This window comes from Balaenoptera ricei, chromosome 2 (assembly GCF_028023285.1).
Source record: "Balaenoptera ricei isolate mBalRic1 chromosome 2, mBalRic1.hap2, whole genome shotgun sequence".
NCBI lineage: Eukaryota > Metazoa > Chordata > Mammalia > Artiodactyla > Balaenopteridae > Balaenoptera > Balaenoptera ricei.
Window position 1 is genome coordinate 8740819 of NC_082640.1, and position 26307 is coordinate 8767125.

At 42.4% G+C, this 26307-nt stretch overlaps 1 protein-coding gene and 1 non-coding gene across 6 annotated transcripts in view; both read left to right on the forward strand.

The window, feature by feature from the left end:
* BEND7 (BEN domain containing 7) overlaps positions 1–26307 on the forward strand; it is a 76814-nt gene that overhangs the window by 30094 nt on the left and 20413 nt on the right. For all 5 annotated transcript variants that reach the window (XM_059910545.1, XM_059910554.1, XM_059910563.1 and 2 more), the window contains 2 exons: positions 436–701; positions 11951–12176. In XM_059910545.1, coding sequence (XP_059766528.1) covers positions 436–701; positions 11951–12176 — 492 coding nt within the window. The remainder of the gene's footprint in view (positions 1–435; positions 702–11950; positions 12177–26307) is intronic.
* TRNAG-CCC (transfer RNA glycine (anticodon CCC)) lies at positions 12836–12908 on the forward strand. Its single transcript has one exon. It is a non-coding gene; the product is annotated as a tRNA-Gly (tRNA).

Genomic DNA, 26307 nt, shown 5'->3' on the forward strand with positions numbered 1-26307 from the left:
TTGCTCAGCCTTTGTCAGTTTTGGCACCTGTAGGTTGCTGGCTACTGATCAGTTTAACCTCAAGTGACAACTGGAATATTCCTGAGACTGGCTTGCCAAAAAGCGTGGACATCCACACCGCAATTTAATTTCCGGAGTTCTCAGTTATACAAGAGTGTCATGGGATGCGTAAAGTCATGCTTCAGTGTTTTTTCATAGCTCATCATCCTTTCCTCCTGTTGATTACCCACCAGCGTTTGGAGCAGAGTTTTCTCTTGGGTTTTTCTGCCTGTGGACCTTTAAGGCTGCGTTTGGTTATCTTCAGGTCCAGCGTGAGGTTGATTTCAGGGTGCCTCGTCCTTGAGTGAACCCACTTCAGCCTCAGTTTATGAAGCAAGTACGTACTCCTGAGTTAGAGACAAGTGCCTGTACCATATTTTTGTTTGTTGTTCGCAGTTGGAACCCAAAACAGACAACAACCCCCAATTTCCCTTATCTGCTCCCAGCGAACTGCCGTCTCGCGCAAGAGAAATAAAAAGAAAAAAGTGCCCCTGAAGACTGTGGAACCTCTCACTGTGAAACAGAAGCCCAGTGCGTTAGAAGCCGAGAAGAAGGCGGTGGCGGCCCCCGAGAATCCCAGTCTCCCCTCAGCCGAGCACACCTCCCCCAGGGAGAACCACATCCTAGGATTCGGCATCGTCCTCGAATCACCAGCCTCTGATGTAAGTGAATGTTTTCTGGCTGCTGACGCTAATGTGTAACTTTGCCCTTAACTAGTTCTGCCCAAGAAAACCAGGGAAACTTGCAAAATACACGTGGGAAAGAGGAAAGGAAAACTCTTAATAATTTCCTTGCCCAGGATTTTCTCTTCTGAAAATCTTAGGCCTTATTTCCTTAAACATGTTTGCATTCTCTCCGAAAGAAGAAGGATCATGGAGTTCTGCTCACTAATTTCGTTAACATTTTTAATTTTGAAGCAGCCGTTTTCAATTTCCTCAGCGTAGTGAGCTAAAAGAACATAATTAAATCCTTTGTAGATGGGCGTAAATGAACAGAACCCTACAGATAAGGTCACACCTTTCTAGAAACACAAACTAATAATAAAAAAAAGAACAGTGGTGCTACTTCTATCTTATAGATGCAAGCCACACTGCTAATTAAGTTGCAGTGCCGTGCCATTGAGTCTGCGTAATGATAGGTTAACAGCCTGCAAAGGTTTTTCTATTTAAATATCATCGCTAGAAGGTCGTCGCAGCCCAAGATGCTGAATGACATCTAAGACACTCGTCTGACTTACCATTTTATAGTCACACGGCCATAAACGAACGTCTTCAGTAATGTGCTCTATCGGCCACGGCGTACTCTCCCTGCAGTACCTTGATCTGAGTACACTGATGCCGTGAACCCCAGCTCGTTGGGAGAGTTCCTAAAATAAACAAGGATGGGTGAGCTATTATTACCAGATGGCATAGGATGAGAATCCCGCTGAGAACTCCCACAGGCCTATATAGGATGAGAGTTTGGCCCTACCTCTTCAACTTTAAATAAGAAATAAATTGCTATTTTAAATCAGTTGTTCCTTTCAAGTTGCAGAAAGACGGTCTGCTAGCACGGGTCTTTAAAAAAGGGAGGCAACAAAAAGAATCAGCTCATGACTTGGTTAGACTAGAAAATCATTTGACCTTTTATCCAGTCCTTGGCGTGAGGGGTTCCTGTTTATTTGTTTCTTTACCCACGAACACACACGCAATTGTTAAGAAGTTCTTCTAGACTAAAAACTTAGTTTTAAAAAATCATTGACGACGACAGCATTCTACCCTGGGCCAGCTGGCTCATTTGAGCCTACCCCCTGTTACTGCAGCTGAGGCCCTGGGTTCAAAGCCCACGTGGATCACACATTTGGAAGCAGAGGTAAATGATTCCACAACACAAAGTACATTCAGTCTGAAGCAGTTTTCATAATACTTTTACATTTTTCTTGAATTTTTTAGGCCTTCTTTTCTGTGATAGGCATTAATGTATCAGGAGCAGTCATTTGAGTTGTGAAAATCATCTCCTGCATGAGTCGATCTAATGCTAATAACTGAACTTGCTCCTTTTTAAAAAATTTTTAAGGTCTAAATGGACTTCAGAGATACATTGAGAAAGATGTGTTAAAGGCTTTATGTACATTAGTGAAATAGAATAGAATTTTTCTTATCTTTACCAATATCAGTATTGTAATTTAAATACCAAAAAAAATAATTTGCTTTTTATTCATGATGATTTTTGCTAACAAGAGGTATTAAATTTAATAAAGCACGTTCAGAATTGTCCATGTAAACTCAGTTAGGTGCTGACTGTCTTTGACTGAAGAATAACATGCTTCTAAAGAAAAGCAAAAGCATACATAGATATTATCTTTACATTATCCAACTGATATGCCCTTTGATTCATCTATTCCACGGAAATTGTCACTGCACCTAGAGGACCACGCAGTGAGTCCCATCATTAGAAATTCTGTCCCCGGATAGTCTTGCTGGCATGAATGAGGCTGGCCCTTTAGGTGATGAGACCATCAGTGCTAAGGCATCTAAATTTAGGTGCCCTTCTAGTCTTTTATTATTTCTTAGCCGTGAGCCTTTTAAACTTTGGTGGAAGTCCAGAGGAGGAAACAGAAAATAGATCACAATCTTGTAGGAATTATTCTATAAAATCAATTGGAGAAAAGGTAATATAACTGGATTACACGTAAGAAGATGGGCATTGTGTATCTGAAGATGGGCTCTGAAAAGTACCCAGTGTTGGGACGATTAAGTCCAAAGTTATAGGATTGGGCGTGTGGTCCATTGTAGTTAGAGCAGCTGTGTGGCCTGCACTGATAGCAGATGATGATATAAACATGGGGTCGAGGGAGACAGTGAAAGCCCGGATGTGTCCTGCCGAGGCCCTTGGGCCTTTTTTATCTCGTGGGCACTAAGGAGCCACTGCAGATTTCAAGTAGAGGAATAATCATACCTGTGCTTAGAATGGAATCTGGAACAGCACTGTGGATGATTGGTGAATATAGAAAAGAGACTAGAGGCAAAGAGACCAGGAGGAAGATAATTCCAGGCAAGAGACAGGGAGGGTCCGTACGTGAGCAGTGAGCCTGCAGGGACAGAGAAATGAGAGGCACCCGGGGGTACCCACACAGAGGACTTGGTGACTCAGGAGAAGTAAGCCCCACATTTCTATCCTGGAAAACGAGGTTGGTTACTAGATGGTACTGATTTCCTTAACTGAGACAGGGAGGACAGAGCAGAAGCAGGCCTTCAGTGCTGGATGGGAAGGAAAAAGAAGCTGAGTGTCCTCAAAAGGTCATTAGACGTTTGGAGCACAGGAGAAAGATTAGAGCGGGAAGCAATGAAAAAAGCACACATAAAACCTGTGCTTTATTGCTTTTTAAATGTAAAAAAAAAAAAAAAAAAATTACTGTAAATTGTTTAAAGTTCACAGTGCATTAAGTTATCTCTTTTTATGCTGTGACTTTTAGAGTCACCCAAATACAAATTTGTGTATCTAGGCACAAGCACGAACATGAGGGGCTGTAGATGACTGCAGGTGGACCGCCGACCCTCTGCCCCCTGACGGGTATCCCTGCTCAGTGCAGAGAAACAGGGAGCCCTAATCAAAACCGACTGCAGTCCAGCACCTCAGAGTGCTGTCAGCACTAAATGACCTAGAGCACATGGGGCAACCCTGCTGCGGCGCCTGGCACATAGAAGGTGCTCAGTAGATGGCCAAACATCTCCATTTGCGTTAAGCACAATATACAAAATCACCTTTTAAAACTTTGGGTCTAGGACTTGGCTTGGCGTTAATCAGAACCCTCTCGTCAATTTAACTCCTATTTTCTTGTTCTTTCCCTGTTATTCCTCACTGCGCACACATCCCCCCGCCCAAAGCACCAATACGATTTCAACAATCCTTTATAGAACTTGCTATACCAGTTTGTAATGATTTACGTGATTTCCCCTCCTTCGCCCTTGGCTTCTCAAGGGCAGGGAATAAATTAAAAAATAATAATAATAATAATATTAGCATTAATAGTAGTAGAAGTAGTAGTGTTTGTGTGCTATCCTTTGCCAAATAATTTTTCAAATTTCATCCTTACTCTTTGAGGTATGATTACTATCCTCAATTTATAGATGAGGAGACGGTGGCATAAAGGGCTTAAGTAGCCTGCTCGAGCCCACAAAGCCAGAAGGGTGGAACTGGTTCCCAGACCAGGGCTGAGTGTGCCCTTACCCACTGAGTGCCAGACTTGGGCCCCCGCTCTGGCCCTGTTCTAGAACGTGACCACTGCTCACTAACTGTTCATGAGACGATCGTAACACAAAGGAGACCTGAAAGGTTAGACCATGGCTGTGTATGCTGTTTACTTGGAAGTCTCCGGGGGAGAACTTCATGGTTAAGGGTGCAGCCTCTGAGGTCAGGATGCCCGGGCTAGAAGCCCAGCTGTGTGACCCCGAGCAAGTGCACCCACCCTCGCCTCCCTCAGTTTTCTCTCCATAAAATGGGAATGATGATAGTGCTAACCTCAGAGACGGGGCTGGCTGGAAGAGTTAAATGAAGACATCTATGTAAAGCACTTAGAATGGTACCTGGTATGTTTTAAGCACTCAGTAAATACTGGGTCTTTTTTAAACCTTAGCAGTCCTAGCTAAGTACCTTTATAGGGATAAATATACATGTTTGTTAAGTAAACTTATGTGTACATATACATGAACAAATACACATGAGCTAATAGTGTTTTTAAAAAGAGAGTGGCCAGGGCTTCCCTGGTGGCGCAGTGGTTGAGAATCTGCCTGCCAATGCAGAGGACACGGGTTCGAGCCCTAGTCTGGGAAGATCCCACATGCCGCGGAGCAACTAGGCCCATGAGCTACAACTACTGAGCCTGCGTGTCTGGAGCCTGTGCTCCGCAACAAGAGAGGCCGCGATAGTGAGAGGCCCACGCACCGCGATGAAGAGTGGACCCCGCTTGCCACAACTAGAGAAAGCCCTTGCACAGAAACGAAGACCCAACACAGCCAAAAATTAATTAATTAATTAATTAATTAATTAATTAAAAAGAAAAAAGAGTGGCCAGAAATCCTGCCCCTCTTTGTGGGCAGGATTACTTGACCCATTTTAAGTTAGCACATTAAATAAAACTGAAACCTGGACTACACAGAAGCAAAAGCAGAAACCCCAAACCAAATTTCAGATTTCAATACAATATTTAATTCTTTCTTTAGGAGTTCCCAACCCAGTACTCTACCAGTACTCAGACAAGACAGTTGTGAATTTTTTACAGTCACTGTTTTTCCCTACCTAGTTGGATTTATTGGCTTTTCAGGGCAGATGTACGTGGCTTAGGTTTATTTCCTTGTTGCTTCTTGTTTGGCTGGTTCTTTGGCCACGATGAAACACTAACATCAGTTTTTTAAAATATTTCAAAATGTTTTTTAAAAACATAGGAAATGTTTTTCTATTTGTTGTCGTTACTATGAATATTTTCCAGTAATCCTAGGCAACACAGAAGTTATCAGAAGATACAGCTGTGGATATCCATCAACTTAAGATAATTTTGTCAATGTTTATATCATTCTTAAAATAAATAATTTAAAATGCATTGGTGCTTTCAGCATAAATAGCTCCTGAATTCAGAATCTGTTTTCTTAATTTCTTCTTAGCCCAATAAATAAAGTAATCCACTGGGAATTGGTAAAGCAAATCAATCAAGCAAGTGATTTTTTAATTTATTCATCGACACACTGAAATGAAGGCAGTAATATGCTTGAGAGTTTAAGTTCTAGTGCAGACTGCCTGGGTTCACATCCTTGCTTCACCACTTATTAGCTGGATAACCTTAAACAAGTCACCTAATCTCTCTAAACCTTAGTTTTTGCATCTGCAGATTGGGGATCACGAAAGTGGCCGCTTCATAGGATGATGAGAATTAAATTAGAAAACCCATGTAATGCGCGTTAGCCTAGGGCCTGGACTATATATAGTAAGTAGCAAAGACGTGCTAATCGTAGCGCCATTTTCCAGGGCTACTGAAATGAATGAAGTAGTCCTCGCCCTTCAAGTATACCATATGAGGAAGACACATAAACAGTCAGCACAGGGTAGTAGGACGTAAGGCTAGCAGGCTGTCAAAGTGGAGCTGGCCTCTGCCCACAGGGTTAGGGACTGGCTCTCAGTGGTGGACACCTTCTCCGAGGAGCAGTTTCAGTGGAGTTGTGATGGAGGAAGCTAGACTGCAGTGGTTGAAATCTTATGTGTTAAACATTCTGGCTCAAATAGCTTGAGCATAAATCAAGCCCAAGTCCTCAGTCATTAATTTACCACCTGAGAAAGGAAGATGCTGAAAACATCCCTGAATGACTTGACAGTGTATCATTATGCAAGTGCATGGAGGCGTTTTCAAGGAACCAAACTGTATTGTCTTTTTAAAAATTAATTCATTCATTAATTTTTATTTATTTATTTTTTTGGCCATGCCACGAGGCTTGCGGGATCTTAGTTCCCCGACCAGGGATCAAACCCAGGGCCCCGGCAGTGAAAGCACCGAGTCCTAACCATGGACCGCGAGGGAATTCCCCCTTGTGAAATTCTTAGTTCTACCAAAATTTTGTCGAATAAAAATCCATAATTGACTTAATAATACAGAATTGACTCTTTAATGACTTCCTGTAATTATCATCCTATTCAACGTTCAGTATGTGCTAGTCTAGAGATTACGCCTACTTTTGGATAGAACTCTTGCCTGAGCATTTTTTACTTGCCTTTTTACACAATGGGTCCACCCACCATGGGGCCTCTGCCCCCTTGATGCAGTGGTTCTCGGTTCTGCCACGTCCCCACTGTTTTGAGCTATGCCAGCTGCACCAACGAGAGCAGGCCCGCCTTCCAATCCAGTGGGTTCTTGGGGCTGCCCAGCTTATTGGCCATGGTCTTGGAGTGGCATTTAATAAACAGTAACGGTAATACTTGCTAAATCTACCTGGAGCAGACCTGAGTTATAGGGAACAATCTCAGTTTTTCTCAAACAGAAGCAGATTGCATTTGCGAGCAAAATACAATCAATTATGAAGGGGTTTTGTGTTTTTTTTTTTTAATTTCATAAACTAAAGCTCATTTTTGTAGAAGTACCTCTAGTACACCACTAAGTAAATACTAAGTGAGAAAAAAGGATCATTGTATATGATAATATTATGAACAGAAAGGTTGAATTTATAGCTTTTAAACATTCTTAAAAATGTTGTGGGCTTCCCTGGTGGCACAGTGGTTGAGAGTCTGCCTGCCGGTGCAGGGGACACGGGTTCGAGCCCTGGTCTGGGAAGATCCCACATGCCGTGTAGCGGCTGGGCCCGTGAGCCACAACTACTGAGCCTGCGCGTCTGGAGCCCGTGCTCCGCAACAAGAGAGGCCGCAACAGTGACAGGCCCGTGCACCGTGATGAAGAGTGGCCCCCGCTTGCCACAACTAGAGAAAGCCCTTGCACAGAAACGAAGACCCAACACAGCCATAAATAATAAAATAAATAAATAAATAGCATTCCCTTAAAAAAAAAAAAAAGAAAGTTAAGGGAAAAAAAACCTTGCAAAATACATGAAAAGACTAGAGAAAATAGTTATTTAAAAAAAAAAAAAAGAAAAGAAAAAAAATGTTGTTATATGTTTTCAGTCCAAATCCTGCCTTTTCATCCATAGTTTTCTTGTAGGTTCCAGTCTTGAGCCAGTCTGAAACTTGACTAGGTAGCAAGTCAGGTGTGAGAACTATTGTGTATAATTAACCAGTTTGCAATTAAAAATCTGGGGCTAATGCCCAATATGAACATTCATGCACTTCCTTTTACTCTTTTAACCAATGACCACATGTAGCTTTTTACATGTCTTACTGTAATTTGCTACTGACAATACCTTATATAAAATAGCCAATATCAGAAATGTTCCCTGTGTGATTAATTTGTTACGATTGCCTTAAAATAGTTTTACGTATTTTTCTTTAGATTATACAGGGGAGTCACATGATATGTTCAGGGAGACTTAGGGGAAAATCTTTTAGTCTACCAGGTGTTATTATGGGATCCCCCCCAGCCAAACTAGATCTTGACCCCAACTACTTCTAAGCAAAGGGAGACCACAGTTGAAATGAAGAGAGAAACAAGACGGTTAATGTCCACAGGCCTGGGTCCAAGAACATTTTCAAGAGTCCTCATGACTACATGCAGTTTTTGCCTCCCGAAGTTCACTGGGTGTAAGATGTAACACCACTGGATAGGAAAATTCAACATCTGATGCATAACTGCGAAGTGGCTGAGGTACTGAAACTCGGCAAGACATACATGGAAATCCAAATTTATAGTGGGAATTCAGACTCTTAACTCTTAAAATGGTGACTCCAAGTGTCGTAAATCCTGCCCCATACTTTGGATGTCATCATTTAAAGATCATATTACTTCAGTAATCAGTAGAATCTGTAAATTAGTGTATTAGCTGTCTGTCCTCACTCGGGTATCAAATAGTAATTCTGTCAAAGGAAGTGTAGCTTTTAAAATGATATTCATTTGGAATAGTGGTGGTTTCTATCATAGCCATCGTCCGTAAGCAGAGAGATCTCGCTTCGACTAGACAGTAAACAAAAGGAAGAGATTCAAGCATGCAATTAAAGAGTTTTAACCTGTTTTTAAATATAAGTGCAAAGTTGTGGATCATTACACGGCTGTAATCCACCCGTGATTATATTTCTAAAGTGGAAGAAATAAAAAGGTTTCAGAGTAAAAATTTGAGATTAATCAACCTTGTATCTTTTCTTCATGTCTCAGGACGTAAAGCTCCCCTCTTTTTTTTTTTTTTAAAGGAACTAGTTTGTTGCTTTGTGGCCCCTTAGTGCTCGCTGACAACCAGCTAAGAAACTTGCGTGAAAGAAAGGATGTGAGGAGCAGGGAAGGGCAGAGACCAGTCACCTTGGCCTCTGCTGCTGGCCTCCACCTAATAAAACTGACTCCTCTGTAAGGGACGCATAACTGGGCCAGTTCATGTTCCTTGATCTGGAAGGAGCGCTCCAAAATAACAACAGCTGTCTGGCAGTAGAAAGTAGAACACAAAGCATCGACAGCTTCTGCGTCGGGAGAGCATCTCAGAAATCAACGTGCTACTCTGATCCCATAGGCAGTCTCTTGGCTCCACAGAAACTTCCAGAGACTTAGCTCTAGGGGTTGCAGCAGATGCCAGAGACAGCGACTGCATCTCTCTCCTAAATCCTACCTCCAAGGCCCTGATAAAATGCTATCCTGGCCGCCTAACCACAACCCCTCCCCCCCCTCACCAGCCAAATGCTGCCTAATGGTCTGTACCCCTCTTGTAGCACTTATCGTTCTCCACTTTGTATGCTGGGGGTTTACGAACGTGTCTCGTCTAGTGAGGCCGACCTTAAACTCCTTCCACACGGAGGATGCTGAGTAAATAGCGATCGACTGAGCCAGGGCCGTGTTCTCTAGGTGGCCTGCTCCCAGAGCCAGCACGGGTCCTGTGGGGAGAAGACTGGCGTGCTGGACTGGGCAGGGCAGACTCCACACGTGCTTCCTTTATGTGGGGATAAAAGACCTCGAAATCAATACTAGTCATTTTGCATGAATTCTTACCTAGTGTTTTGTTGATTCTGAGAAAAATCTATCAGGCGCTAGTTGGGTGTTTGGCACTCTGAATGCAAAAGACAGTACACATTCTGATGAGAAACACAAACTCCCAACTAAATAAATGCAGTGTGAAAAGTGCCAGGAACATAGTTCGTAGAAAATACTCTGCATATGGGAAGAAAGAAGTGGCTAGTTCTGCCTGGTGGCTAGTTTAGGTCAGAGTCTCTCAAACCGGGTCCAAGTCCTACAAGATGGCTGAATTTTAAACACCTGCTTGGTGGTATCAGAATCCAGCAGAGATACCTGAACGAGAGAAGATGGTATGGTATCTTTCCCTTTTCTCTCTTGCAAATTTAAGGGCTACTGTACCCCCCAGCCCAGGTCCTCAAATCACTGTGAGTTGCTGTTTCTATAAAGTAGACTGTGGTCCTTTTTTTTTTTTTAATGGCATCCAAATGATACAGGAGCGCTTAGCAAAAATTTGTGGTCAGTTCATTTAGCATAAAAGGTCTAAAGGCAGCCATAGGATGTGCAAAATCAAATTCTGATTATAAATAAAACTTCATCTTCGATTTTGATGGTAGAATTCTCTCAATCCTAACATTGCTACATCGAATCATTCAACAACCGTGCATTGAGTGCCGAGTGTACAGCTTCTGTCCCAGGAGTTGGGGGCACAGAAGGTCGGCCTCTGCAGACCTTCACCAGCACTGAGGTGCAAAAGTCAGGAAACCATCCGGCAGCACTGTGTTCATAGTGATATTTACCAAGCATTCAGAGACCAAAAGCCAAATGGCAAAGTAGAGTGGAGAAGTGAGATGACTTTCTGGAAAATCCAGTTGAGAATTCCCTTTGGGAGCAACAGGTCCCCAAGTCATCCCCACGTCATCTGATTCATTTAAGCCCTTCTCTGAGCCCTTTACTCTGACCGCAGGACAAACAAAAATAATTCCTCCCCTCCAGGAGAAAAACTAGTCCCAAATCCTCACATTTCTAATATGACTTAGAAAATCCAAAGTAGTATCAGGTTTGCGAAGTTTTAACTATGGTATCTAAGAAAAAGCTTTTATGATACATCCTAAGTGAAGTTTCCTTCTGACTTTTTTTGTAACGGAAGTTTACCAACTGCATTTCTTCACCTTAAAGTTATTATTTTAAAGTCGTCGTGTTATAATCAACAGTAAATGACTTAGTAGTTTAGATAATGACTAATGAACTTTTATCTATTTAACAAGAATTTATTGAGTGCCTACAATGTGCCAGGCCCTAGAGATAACAAAGCCTGAGTTCCAGGCAACAGGAAGGGCCGTGATCTAATCAATAATTATAATACGGTATAATAAACACAGTCATATAAGTATGTCAAATAAATAGCAGTGACAAAGCACGCATAGCTGCCTCCTTGGGAAAGAAACAGTTAGGAAAGGCTTTGAAAAGGAAATGGTGTGAGCTGGGTTGAAAGATGGAAAGGTGGGTTGTAAACGTCCATGGCGTGTACATAGAGAATGTATTACCAGTGTCTGAGCTTATGTGGTATAGAGTCCAAGTTGAAAGGCCCCTAAACGGCCTTCTGATCCAGTATCCCAGCCAGGAAATCCCAGCAGGGAAGCACTGTGACTTGCACACTGGTTTTCCACTGGTGCTCTGGGATACAGCTTCAGATTTTCCTCCCAAAAGCAGGGATCCGGGCACCTGCTCAGCATTTTTGTTTATTTTATGTATTAGTTGGCATAAGTTTTCACTGGAGGAGAAAGAATACAGCTCCACAACTTAAAACCACTGGCCTAGTGCCAAGAGCATGGGACCTAGAGGGTAGCCTCGTGTTCGTGTCCTGAGGCAAATGAGGTCAAATTATTTAACGCAGGAGAAAGTGATCTGTAAACAGTAATGCACTGAGTACGTCTAAACTATTTTTAAGTCATGTTTGTTATGATCTCTTTGGGCCTGTGTTTCCTCCTTTACAAAATGAAGACGTTTCACCCAGAAGTCTCAAGTTCCCTGGGTAGCTCTAGAATTAAATGCTTTGGTAATTATCCAGCTTTCTCTTAACTTTTTCTAAGGATGAGAATGCGTTTTCAGCCTACTCCTTTCCACTGCTTTTGACAAGACTTGATATTGGAATTAGAGCATCTCGTTTGGTGAATTGTAACTAGTAATTGGTTTTGTAAATCGCAAACACTGGCACACAAAGCTGAGGCTGTGTGCTTTGCAGAGTATATGGCCATTGCAAGAGCTAGTGATGTATTTTTGTTGCACATATGCCCAAAGTTGGTTGCCTCAAATCTTGCTTTTAATGACATATTTATGTTCTTTTGGTAGCCAGAAGTGCAACTTGCTGAAGGCTTCGATGTGTTTATGCCTAAATCTCAGCTGGACTCTATACTGTCAAACTACACTCGCTCAGGAAGCCTTCTGTTTAGAAAACTGGTGTGTGCATTTTTTGATGACAAGACTTTGGCTAACTCCTTACCCAATGGGAAGAGGAAAAGAGGACTCAATGACAACCGGAAAGGACTAGACCAAAATATTGTGGGTGCAATAAAAGGTTGGTCTGCATCATTTCATTTTACGGGGTCTTTGTTAAGCTTTGCCTTCATTCCATAAAGATGCAGCTGAAAGTGTAGTAAATGAACTAGAGGCGAATTTAACTTGCCGCTGGCCATCTGCCCACCGGCCTGGCTTTTGGGTGTGAGCTCCCTAACTCTCCGCCCCAAATACCACTAGAATTTGCTACTTCAAGGTGATGTTAATTTGTTAAAATCAGAATTTAAGAGCCAGTCTGATCTGCTGCAGAACCGAAAAGTTGTTCCTTAACTTTGAAAATGAAAGTATTTTTTCCTTTCAGTCATTTCTAACTAAGAACGTCATCAAAACAGGACTTGTACTTAGATATTTAATTGTAAGTAAGAATAAAGCTGTGATGCTCTTTTGAAAAGAAGGTAAAAGAGTTCTCTCCAAAGTTCAGAAGTTGCTTTACCAGGTCACTGCTTCTAAAGATACTTTAAATGGAAGTGATCCCACTGTGAGCCAGACCCTACTCTGCTCCTTCTGGTTTTGTGACATGCAGTTGTGCCAGTTACATGCAAACAAGTCCCTGGGTCTCCCCATTAACACCTGTGAAGGTGTGTCTGAATCCCACTGCGTTACGATTAAATTTAATTTTCCTTCTTATTTATTTCTTACTTTTAAAATGTCCTTGGGACTTCCCTGGTGGTCCAGTTGGTAAGACTCTGCGCTCCCAACCCAGGGGGCCCAGGTTCGATCCCTGGTCAGGGAACTAGACCCCACATAATGCAACTAAAAAAAAAAAAGATCCTGCATGCTGCAACTAAGACCTGGCACACAGCAAAAATAAATAAATAAATCTTTTCTAAAATAAATAAAATAAAATGTCCTTACTTAGGACTCTGATTAATGTAATTTTAGGTAACAGAAGTATTTAGATGTGACTTTCAGAAAGAATGTAAATGAATTTGCAAATATAAACACAACTGCCATGAAAATGAAATTTCGGATCAGGCCTCAGTTACCCCAGAATCACTGCTCGGGATATCTCTCCCCGCCCCAGTTGCCGTGTTGTCTGGCTGTGCACTGGGACAGACACACAGAGCACTGCCCCCCAACCCCTGGTCCCCGCACCGTGCAAAATGAGTAAATGAATTCAATAGCACTCAGAGGGCACTTGGAATCCCACAGTTAACTTTGCAAAATAATACGATTTTTAAATGGAGTTAGCAAGTACCAGGCAGCCTTTGTTCACGGCCAGAAGGACATGAGCCTTCCTTAACAGAAAACTTCTCATTCTCCAACAGAGTTTTTCACTTAAAGTGACAGTTGAGTTGTACTAAGTAAGCTACAGAGATATCACAATCTGTGCCGTTTCTGAAAAGAACGATTCAGCCTGAAGCGACACTAAAAACAAGATTACGGAATTTGATGAATAGTCAATGATGTAACTAGGACTTGCTGAAGTGAAGAAGGGTCCCATTTGGATTTAATGTGGCTGGGACTTCTGGAAACATGAAGCGCAAGGCTGCTGATGCTTTTCGTGCTGAAGCTTTTAAACATGATGCCGTGTAGCCAGGGATTGTTTTAATGTTCTTTTCTTCCAGGGCAGTATATTAACAATACGAAAGTGTTTGGAAATTAGGGAATCATAAATGACTGTGTTCCATTTTAATGACAGAAGAGTTACCCTAATCATAGATGACAATGAAATATATCATTACAAGTAGACTGATACAGGTTTTACGCTACCATTTTCAATCTAGACTGGACATCATACAGTAGTTTGAAAAAGTATATTAGAAACAGAAATAGAAAACATCCCTTCCTCTTCTTCACAGCCCTCCTCTTTAGCTAGAAATAAAAATGGCAATGAGGGCTCTTCTGCCCCCAATGCATAATAAAGCAGATTATTCAAACCAAAGAACTTACACTTTCCATACTCTTCTTTTATTGTTGAATTAAACCTGGCATTAAAAAATTCTTTTAGAACAACAGAGTAACTTTAAAACAGACAGAAATCCACCCATAAGGCACCAACAACCTAAGGCCACAGATATTGTATCTTCACTTGTTTACTTGCCGTGTTGATTCATAGAAATATTTCAGTTTTGACTGTTTTTTCCTTGATTACAAAAATAACACACGCTTGTAAAAAATCCAAACCATAAAAAAGCATAGACAGCTGAAAGGCCTCCATCATCCCACTCTTCAGAGGGTACCGTGTACATTCCTACAATCCTCACTCAAAGTATGAATGTGGTGTCAGGTTTGTCTCTCGTACGAAGACATCCTGTTCATACAGATCAGCCAACGTTCTTACCTGATTTATTCTGACAATTTCTTACAAGCACCTTGAGAAGAAGCTTTGTCTTCCTATTTTTTATTACCTGTTGCACTTCACTGAGAGCTCTAAACACGGTCGGGTTTCCATGAAGACACGTTGGGTGAGTGAATGGACATAGGTTTTTATTTTTCACCTTGACTTTGTCCAGGTTTTTATTTTTCATCTTGACTTTGCCCTTAATTTATTGACACAATGGGCCTAGTACTAAACCTCCATCCTCAGGTCTTCTCACACCTAATTTGGAACGATTGATGTCAAAATGTTGCTGTAAATTTTTACCACTTAATAAAGTGCCCATGAAACAAACAAAAAAATGGAAACCAAAACAATATAAATTTGAATACAATTCTCTTCATTCCCCAATATTTTTTTTCTTTTCATGCCATACTTTGACTCGCTAAAAGTTTATTAACCCACATACTATACTATAAAGCGATTTTTGGAAGTAGCTATTAATTGAAGGTCTTTTTTTTTTTTCTTTAACAAGAGAAAAATCACACAAAATTTAATACCATGTATACATGGGAGAGACCCAGGAAATCTGAGCAACTCCTAATTGACGGTCTTATTGAATAATTATACCCAGTTTTTCATGCTATTATTAGAGTTAAAAAAAGAAATTTATTTCCCTAACCAAGTCTTTCGAATCTGAGTAATCTGGCAAAGCGATAAAATTGTTTCTTTCTACATAATAATGGCAAGAAGACTACTCATGTTACTACTGCTGTCTACCACATATTTTGAAAAGATTTTGCAAATACTAAATACTCAGTCTTTCTTCCTCCATCCTTTATGGGACAGTGCACCAATACTGTATTAATTTGAAAAGTTCTACAACCTAGGAATATACATAGACTGGTTGATTTTATAAAACCTTCAGTAAAAACAACAGTGGAGGCTGGATTTTGTTTCAAACAAAGTGATGAGGTTGGTTAAGACAAGAATGGGAAACAAGATAAGGAAAACCTGTAAAATGCTCATAAATAGGAACAGAAGTGGACTGAAAAAGCAGAGTTTATTGTGGGATTGTTAACATAGCTCTTCGTAGTTATAATTAAGATTCCCCATAGTACAGTATCTTGAAAAATATGTATAAGCCTCTTTGTAGAGATCACGCTTTTCACAGTCTCATCTGTTTTATGGTAGGTACCACTTATTGGTAATTCACTAAAAATTCATTGATAAGTATGACCCAAGGTGTTGATGATCCTTAATTAGAAACATTCACCTGAGCACTTTGAATTTAACTCTGGGAAGAAGCAACTTAGGATCTTATTAAGTGGAGTCTTAGGTTTTGGTGCTAAGGATAGTTTAGTATCCTAGATTTAATTTGGAAATGATTTTACAGCCAGGATGCAGAATGGAGGTCAGGACCCAGGTGTACTCTCCTCCCTTTATGCTTTACCTGCCAAAGACCACCTAGTTCTTGGTGTCCTATGCCCAAGAGACCACACAGGGTGACCTAGTGAGAGTTATCAGATATTGACATAATCATTGCACGTCTGAATGCTCTTCAGAAAAGTGTAGTTGCAGTAAAGCCATTTTTAGAACCTGGGTTATGGTTTTTAATTCAGCTTCATAGTGATTAACTGAGAAAGTTTTATTACTATCAAACTACACTAGGTTTTTGAAGCCTCTTGCATTCAGAGGAAATGACGTCTGCTTATCAAGTGCAAGAACCACTCTACTGCCCTTGGTTCACTCCACGTAGCACAAACTGCACTGCTGCTCTCGGGGCGCATCAGTGCTGCTGACCGGCTGGGATGGCCCGTGGGGATCAGAGCATCCCTGGGCGGGAGCCCTCCTTGGGTGGTGGTGCTCCAAACACTCGACTATGCTTCTGACACTTCATGTGACCTCACCCTTTCATAGGCTCTGCTGAACAGACCACCAAAACCTCTCCTTTTATTCTAGCAACTCTAGAGACACGTAGGGTCTGTATTTGCCATTTTGGAATTCCTTTATTTTCCATTTTTATTGTATATCGTCACTCATTTCCTTGGATTTATTCCCCAAAAGTGAATAGCTGTTTTCTATCTGATCTCAAATAGACTTTTAATATGTTTGGGAGTGGAATCTACATCTGATTTCTTATTTCTTGATAGTAACTTCTGCGTGTTCTGAGAACTCCCTGTAAGAACAAGGCTGAAACATCAGCTTGGATTCGAATACCCCTACGATGTTGATGATTTTAGTTCCATTTATGGGAGAGGAAACTGAGGCTATGAGAAGTTAAGTAAACTTAAAGGAAACAACTAGTAACTGGGAGAGCCGAGATTTAACCCCAGGCCTCTCTCACTCCAGAGCCATTACTTCATACCTTCTATGAGGACTATATGAAAAGAAAGAAAGGGGTCTCAGCTTTAAATTTCTATCTTAAAATTTAGTACTTTGGATTCTTTATAAATTCCACTGGGAAGGTGGCCATACTAATGATTTTAAATGACCGCTCAGTTGTTGTGTTGTATTCAGAATGAATTTCTAAAGCTTAGCTGTCCTTCAGTTTATTTACTAGCTTCAAGAGCAGGTCTTCCTTTGAAGACAGTGAGAATCAGTCCCGTCATAGTAGAGAGAAAAATAGAAGTGTGATCCCTTCCCTAGGGAAAGAGACTCTTCCAGTGCACAGAACCACAAAGAAAGAGTGTACAAGTTGCCCTGCGTGGAAGTAGTCTTCCAGCGTTGTATGTAAATTCAATTCTAGTTGAAGTGTTTGGCCATTGGAACCAGTTGATAAATGCTTTCATTCAAGAAATCCTTTTAGAAAATGAATATTCATTTGTTAACTAATCTGTTCAGATTTTTACATATCGGATCAGCTTAAAACAGGATAGACCTGCATAATATATGACAACAAAATAATCTGTAACGACTATTTAATGACATCAGATTCATAGCTTGTCTGTAACTATTACCTAGTTTTTGTTATTTGCATTCTCCCTCTTTTTATGGAGGCCCAGTGACAGGTGGGTGATGTTGAATCTTGGTCATTCCATACGCAGAGCCCTGTGTGTTCAGCCCCTTCCCTAGCTGGTCTCATATTTCAGTGTGCACCAGAATTACCTGAGGTATTGGTTCAAAATTCCCCGATTTCTGGGTCCCATCCTCGGAGGTTAATTCAGTAGGTGTAGGGTAATCGCGGGAATCTGGATTTTGAACAAGCACCTGCAGGTGACTGGGGCAGGCTGTTCCCAGACCACCCTGGGAAGAGCAGTGCCGTCCCAGCTCCGATGCTGACCGCTGGTTCGATCAGTCACGATCCGTACTGGCTGCACAACCCTCCTGCACCCGTCCGTCCTCCCCTGTTGCTAAGAGCGCCCCTTTCCTGTAGGCTGCCCTGCGTCTCTCCTGGAGCAAATGAGAAGATAACGTGTGTCAGCGGCTCTCATCCGATGACTCTCCGGGGCTGAAACTGATTCTTCCCTGTTGTGTTACACAAGGGCCCTGGTTTCAGACAAGCCCGCAGTGCCTCCCAGGACTTGAGTGGTTAAGTGCCTCGTTTACCAACGTGGAGGAGGAGCATTGCCAGACTTCAGCGCGAGTCTAGCAGGTGGAGCAATAAACAAATGTGTCGTTTTCTGCGAAGCTTTATCATCACTACAGAAAATGTCATCTCCGTTCTTGGCAAGCACTCGGCCAGGCTCCCCGATGGCATATTTGAAGCAGTGAGCCAGCCAACTTGCGCACCAAACAGTGTGATACAGAAGACCCACTGGTCTTTGCCGCTTTTCCGATACTGGATAAGTCACGAGAGCACCAAAATGTTGGCAGTATTTTCACTGACCTCACAAACGTAGAAATCATCAGCAGGCGTGACGCTGCTGTTAGCCACGCTCACGCTTATTACGCACCCACTGTGAGGCAGGAACGGGTGACAAAGACTAGTGAGGCGTGGCCCCTGACCTTCAGGAGCACGCAGTCCAGCGGAGTGACAGACATGTAAACGGTGAGCCAGGACCTAGAACCGTCTCCAAGATAGAACAGAATAAACGTCAAGTGCCCATTATTCGTGGAGGGAGAAAGCACAGAGGCTGGAAATCCCAGTAAGAGAAGGGCTCACGGAACAGGTGACATCAGAACCAGACCTTGAAGGATGAGCAGTGTCCCAGATGCAAAGAGAATGGAAGAGGTTGACTTAACAGAATAATTTCAATGCAGCTTCAGTGAAGTAAGACATTGCGTGAAAGCCTTTCGCCTCCAGAACTGTTGAAAGTCTATTCTAAGCGTTGGGCCATGAGTCCTCACCAACCCGTTCACCTTTAAGCGTTTAACTTCTTGAATATAAATGCCATTGCAATGGACCCAAACACAGTTTGCCCCAGGGGTTTTCAACCGGGGCTGTGCTTCTTAAAGCTGCCTCGGCCCCATCCCAGACTTAATGGACCAGAATCCTTCGGGTTGGGGCCAGAGAGAGTGGCAAGACTGTCCCTGCTTTGTCACTGGTCTTCCGTAAGCTCAGAAAAGGAAGCTCCCCTTCCTCAAAACGACAACTCTATCCGCATAAGGAGCAAAGGGAAACGTGGAGACGTTTGTTACGAAGGAGTTTGTGGCTTTTGTTGATCTGTCTTCAGCCCATCACACCACGGATGGCAACCCATTGTGGATTAACTTGCAGGGACTCAGTTCTAAGTCCCGGTTACTGAATTCTCACCCAGCCTGCATTTCATAAACAGCCTGCATTTCATATATTTATGTTCATAAACATAAACAGCCTCCTGTCAAAAGAGATGAGTTTCTGTCGCACAAGCAGGGCCACTGTAGCATGACTGTGTGTCTTGCAGTGTTATGGGCACCCTTCCCCTTGTGGACGTTGTCGATTTGTTTATTTATTATGACAGTGTTCTGGCAGAGGCAAGTCAAATGTCCCAAGGAAGGGGCAACTTTCTAATTTGCATCATGGCATGACGTGGGCTAGCCACAGCCCTGAACCTAGCAAACAGTGTTTTCTGTGTAGCCCGTCTCTTCTTCCCTTAGATCCCTGAATTGTGTGGCAGATCTGAAACGCTCACGAGTATCTTCAGGTGATGCCACATCTCTCCTATTTTCTTTCCCACTGCTGGGAAGCAGAATTGGATAATGAGTCCAAAATTGGTCAAATTGCATTCCTCGTAGCTTTTCTCCTGGACCTATCGTTGGTGCTAGTGATCTGGCAATTATTTTAATTCATTTCCACGAAGAGTTAAGGACTCTCTCGTACAAGGTATGCTGCAGAAATCTGAGAGACTTGGGAATTGACATTTGCTTGGATCGCTGCCCTAGAGGGGTTTATGCAGCTGATCATGGAATAGTTGCTGTCACTGTAGTACTAGGGACTGATGGTAAGCCCACAAAAAAACTAAGGATCTGTGTCAGCTTCCATTAAGAAAATGCCTCAAAATCCATAGACCTTTATTTAAAATTGAACTGAAAGCTGTCATCTATTGTGGCTGCCTTGAAGACATCTTTGTATGAGAGCGAGCCTGGCGGCATCTGTCCGGTTAAAAGCATCCTTAGAAGAGAGAGACGCTGCCTCTTGGAATTAGTCGGGTTTTCTCACTGACTGCTCCTTAGAGTCAAGTCTTCTGTTGTGCTGACTGTGTTTCCAGGTTCTTCTTTCTGGTGCTTCTGGCTCTTGGTTAGATTTTGACACTTCTCCATCATCAGCTCCTGGGATTTCTCATCCACCCTGTCCCTTTGATCACAGAGCGCATCCAGTGTTGGTTATGTTATGCACATGTCTCCCCCAGCCTCTTCCTCTCCCCCCGTGTGGAGGCAGCTTAGCCATCTACAGCTAAGTGCGGGCAAATCCTAAGTAGAAATGTGGACAGAAGCCCGGAGCAAGGGAGACAGTTGACAGCAGGGACCAAGGCACACAGGACATCCAGCCTAACCACCGGGCATGGGGGCCTGTCCTGGCCTCTTTCTAGAGTCAGGGGCGGTCCTTCTTACCCACACGTGCATCACCTGAAAGGTGGCCTGGGGCTTCTAACACTAACACCCCCTAGCAGACACATTTTTTTATGCAAGCTATTTATTCATTCATTCATTCATTTATTCATTCATTCATTCCTTTACTGTGTGCCTCTGTTACACACCAGGCTCTGGGTAGGACCCACTCCCTGTCCTCAGCGAGCTGGAAGTGCTAGTATGGGGAGTAACTGGTAGTAGAGAACAGAGGTCGGGGAGATAGATACGTAAATAGGTTATTGATGTAGCAGACACATTATTTTTGACAGAGGCATCAACATTCTCCTACTTTTCAAGTTTGAAAGTTCAGAATCACCGTCAATGCCTTTTTTTTTTTTCTTCTGCTACTAACCCCAATTCACGACCTGGTCCCGTCTGTTCATTTTGTCCTTCCTCTCCCATTCTCCGGTCTCTGGCTTCTCTGACACCACCCTAGGCCAGCTGTCCATCACCTTGTCCCTGAAGTTTGGCAGAAACACTCTTTAAATATCCTCCCTGCCCCTCATTTCTTCTTCTGTAAGACAAGAGTTCATGACGTTTTTCCTACCGCTTCTTTGCCCATGAAATCAAGTGCAAACCCTGGCCTTTCCCAGACTTCCCGTAACTTGATTTTCCTCTCCTCCCAACCACATCTCCCTGGGCTCCTACCCGGCGACCCAGCCCAGCACTGATACTGTTCCTCAAGCATCACATGCTCATTTTGGACTTGGAGTTGTGCTGTGTCCCCCAGGGCTACAGTGCTCTTCTCTCTTTGTAGACAAATCCAGCTCATTCTTCTTGGTCCGGCCCAAGTCTCATCATCTCTCCCATGAGACTTTCTCCTGATGCCCGAGCCTCCATTGATTTCTCCTTTCTCTAAATTCCTATGACACATGTTACCTTTAGACCGCTTAGCAACACATCCTGACCCTTAGCTTTGCTACTCATGGTTTATGTGAAGGATGACTGTATCATTTATTGCCCAAACTGGGACTCTTTTGAGAGTGAAAATGGTGCTGTTAATCATTTCACCAGGAAAACAAACATTGTGAACTATCCTGGGCAAATCAGGATCTATGGTCATCCTACTTGTGTTTAGACATCTTATCTTTCCAACAAGACTGTAAGTTCCTAGGGAGCAAATCTTACATGGGGAATATTTGCTTTGCATATTCCGCGGCACGTGAAACATAATTAACGATCAATAAATGCAGGAAGGAAAGAAAGAGGGATGGAGGGAATCAGGCAGTCACTTCATCCTCACTGAAAAAGGTGGTTTCTTAAAAATCAAAACACAACTCCAGGACTTCCCTGGTGGTGCAGTGGTTAAGAATCAGCCTGCCAATGCAGGGGACAGGGGTTTGAGCCCTGGTCCGGGAAGATCCCACATGCCGCGGAGCAACTAAGCCCGTGCACCACAACTACTGAGCCTGCACTCTAGAGCCCACGAGCCACAACTACTGAGCCCGCACGCCTAGAGCCTGTGCTCCACAACAAGAGAAGCCACCGCAATGAGAAGCCCGCGCACCGCAAGGAAGCGTAGCCCCCGCTCGCCGCAACTAGAGAAAGCCCGCACGCAGCAACGAAGACCCAACGCAGCCAAAAGAATAAATTAAATAAATAAATAAATAAATTTATTTAAAAAAGAAAACGCAACTCCACCCCATTGGATGTATACAAGGCATGAATAACAGGATAAGCACACAACTTCTCCATGACCAGTTGGAAGAGGGCAGCTGAAATTCGAGAAGGCAGAATATAAGTTTGAAGATAGAAGAAAAACAGCAACAGACAAATCAAGTGGTGCAGAGCACTCAAGAAGGGTATAAATCGTGTCAATCAAAACCATCAAGGCGATCCTGAGCATATACCCTAATTTGTATTCTGTGGGGGCTCTGAAAGCGTGGATTATTGTTAAATGTCAAAGAGCAGTCTCCACAACGCGCAATTCAGGAAGTGTAGTTTCTCACACTTCCATTCATGCCAGAGGGTAATCATCTCCACAAGGTAAAGTGTAATAATTTTCTTGTGGGATTTTGATTTTAAATAAATCCCAAGATGGAATCCCTAAGCAGGCTAAATGTGCCATTTTCTGTCTTTACCATCTCAAGACTTCTTGATATATCTGTATACTTATCCATCCCTGTGTTTTTTTAGCATCCATCCTGATGGCACCTTGGTACCTCAAAGAGAGTATCAAGGAAAAGTTTGAGAACTTTTCTATTGTCTGCCTCAACATAAGCCCCAGATTTCCTTCAAGCTGATCTCAATTAGAAGGGAGTTGTCACCGTTAAAAAAGAACAGGAAACAAAATCTGAGGCATCAGCCCTGTCCTAATGCCCAGCATCTTCACCCCAATGTTCACTCTGCGACATCAGCCACAGGTAGATGCAGGCAGGGAAGGGGCAAGTGTGTTGCTCTGATGACCTGATCCCCATGGGCAAGGCCCGCATCACCCCCACTGCTCTCCCAGCTCATCATTCTTATTCTTCCCACCTTGGCCATCTCTGAATTTAGGTGGTTGTGAGGGATAGGATGGTCTCTGAACTTCCCAAATGTGTCATAACTCATTCTGGTCCTGTGGCTGTTACTGGCCAGTGGGCGAACTCAGGACCTCATGGAATGACTTCGAAAGTTCATGTGCCAAGAAACCCTAGCTTTAAGAACTCAGAGAAAAACTCAGCACTTTCTCCTCATTCATTTCTATAAAGAACAGATAAACATAGAAGCATTCTATGAAGCAGTGCTTGGGCACTTGGCGGACACGTGCTTTTGTGCCACTGACCAACTGTTTGAACTGATGATTCTCGACCTTTTAAATTTTGTTTCACTTGAGGCTCAGTTCCAGATCTATGAAATAAATGTTATACTATTTCCAAGATGCCTTGCAAGTAGAATTTCTATAAATCTATGATCTTGAAATATTTCTCTTTGCCAAAAAAAGGGGTAAAGTGTAAAACACCATTTTATCAAAGTTTGTTATTAACCAGATCTTAATATTTAGCAGATATAATACATCCCCTTAAAATACACCAAGCACGTGAAGCAAACGTGTTACAGCACTGCAAGCTCAAGCCGAAGGAAAGTGTTGTACTTCCCACTGGTTGTGTTGCACATTAGGCCTGCTGAGGGCTTTCTTAAATAAAAGTAAATTAAAATGAACTTTGTTTAGTGTAAGACACCACTAAAGGCACTTCCTCTTAGACAGAGACGCCATTGTAGCAGAAACTAAATAAAGGGAGACAGAGGACACTGCTCTCTTCCTCCTACTCTGGCCTCAAATCTTTGAGAATCACTGTGATTCCACAAGATTGTTCAAACCTCCAAGTCCCAGCAGTTTGGGGACAGTGAAAGGAGCATCGTGGGATGTAGGTTTACTCCCAACTCTGCCACGTAAGGTCTTGAAACATTACCTTCTCTTGAAAAAAAGGAGTGTGGCTTGGCTAATTTTTCCAAGTCTCTTCCAGCTCAGAAATACTATGGGTCAGTGAATTTTGTCCAAATTCTCATAATTAAATAAATACGACTGGGAATCAGTTTTATGGATAACTAGATTGCTTTTCATTACAACAACCAACTGGAAGTTACAGCCCCGTGCAAGAACCAGCACTAAGGGACGAAGTATTCGGTGGTTGTAATTGGTAGCTATCACCCTGCTGGACCAGCTGATTGCCCTGCAGTCGCCTGCATATGCAATTCAGTAGGGTATTCCGATCTCATCAATAAACACATTATCGTTTGCATGACTGTATTTCCTTATCTTTACTTCTAATCTGGAGACTTCGTATTTAGGTGCATTCGTTGACGAACCACTGTAAGTCTTATTGTTAAATCAAACCTGAAATGAATTCCAGGACTCTGTGTATTTCAAGACCAATGGCTATTTACTGAAGAAACTCTTCCTTCAGTTCTTTCAAGTTAAGTCAAAGACCAGAGAAAAAGAGTTTCTCAGATTTATTCTTCCACAAACCATACATTTACGCTGCCTGTTATGTGCCAGCCATGAATGAGAGAGCTGTGATCTCTGCCCTTGTTGAGTTTATAGTCTAGACGATCACTAGATGGTATTATTTAAAAACCACTGGTTAACCAACTCAGGGAGTCCTTGCCTGAGAGGGTCGCATTTCTGCTGAGACCTGCAGGGTGATGGATTCTTGCCTTCACCTGTTCCTCCCAGGAGGCCGATCACCCAGTCTTCTGGTTCTCTTTTAGAGAAAGCTCTTGGTGCTCATCCTGAGAGAGTGTGTGTAAGGAGTGTGCTTGAGACTAGTGAGCACTGGCATTTCCATGGCCTCATCCTAGGAGACATTGTCTGATTTCTTCATAGACTGATTGAAGAACAGCATTTGTCCCCATTAGCAGTAAGTAGTCTTGAGGTCAGAAGTGGAAATAATGGTATTCCTCTTCATCTTGAATGTGTTGAAGACATTTTCCAAGATTCCTTTTCTCTCCGTCTTACCACTGAGATTGAAAACAGATGTTAGATTTACTTCATACCCTCCCCCCACCCCGGTCCTTTATTTTTTTAGGAATCAAAATGTTCCTCGCCAGACTCTTTCTCCCTCCTGCTCCAGAGTAACGTGAAGTTGGTGTGAATCTTCCCTGTTCATGCTATTTTTACTTTACTGCTTAAATGTGTATCCATACCTCACATTTACTATCGTTTTGCGAATTTGTGAGTCTACATATGATACACGGCCTCATGCTGTACTTTTGCAAGTTTGTGTCTTTTTTTTCTCAAGTTTATCCATATCAGTACACTTATAAAACTAGTGTATTCATTTTAACTGCTCACCACTGTATAAATAAAGCACTTTCTTTCCCCAGCCTTCTGTTAAGGGACAGTTAAGTTGGTTCTCCTTGCTCCCGATTTTCCACGGTGGGCAGCGTGCAGTGGGCAGTGGAATTGAGTCTCGGGGTAGAAGCAGCGTCAGCACCACTAAGTGTTGCCAAATGGCTCCCTAAAGCCAACAGTATCATTTAGACATCCACCAGCAATGGATACAAAATCCCATTTTTCCTCATTCTTGCCAACATCTGGTGTTAACAAATTGTACTCTTTGCCAGTCTGATTGGTCTCAAATGACACCTCAGGGGTGGGTTCCCCGATAATTAACGAGGTTGAGCGTCATTTCATATTTATTACTATTTGGTTATTTTGCTCTGTGAATTTCCATCCTTTTCCTATTTTCCCATTAGGTGTTTGTTTCCTTATTGACTTACATGAATTCTTTCCTCTGTTACAGGTATTAAAAATATTTTTTTCTCACTTTCCGACTTGTAGAAACTTTGCCGGCGAAGTCCTTTATCATACCAAAGTTTAGATTTAACAGTCAGATAGATCACTTTATGCTTTGTGCATTTCTTGTGCCCTTTTTAAGAAATTCTCCCTGCCCTGATTATGTAATGACATTCTCTTTTTTTTTTTTTCCAGCAAAGTTTTAAGGTTTTCTCTTTCATATTCAAGTCTGTTATCCACCTGGAATTTACTTTTGCCTAAAATGTGAGGAAGGGACTGAATGTGCTTTTCTCTATGGGTCCTCAGTCATTTTAACACCATACTTCTTTTTTTTTTTTTTAACGTGAATTGTAATTCCACCTCTTTCATAGACTAAGCTCCCCTTTTCCATGTTTACACTTGGTCTTTTATCTGCCTCTGAGCCAGTACTACACAGTTTTCATTAGTTTGGCGTTGCAGTAATTCTTAATATCCTACAGGTCATGCCCTCCCTTTCTTCCCCTCCACCCCCATCTTTCCTTCCACATTTGGTTTCTTTTTCCTCAGGTACATAACAGCCTTTAGTAATTCTTTGAATGCCGGTCTGTGTGACATAGTCTTTCAGTCTTTGTTCTGCAGATGTCCTTATTTCACCCTCACTATACACCCAAGCTACCCGAGTCC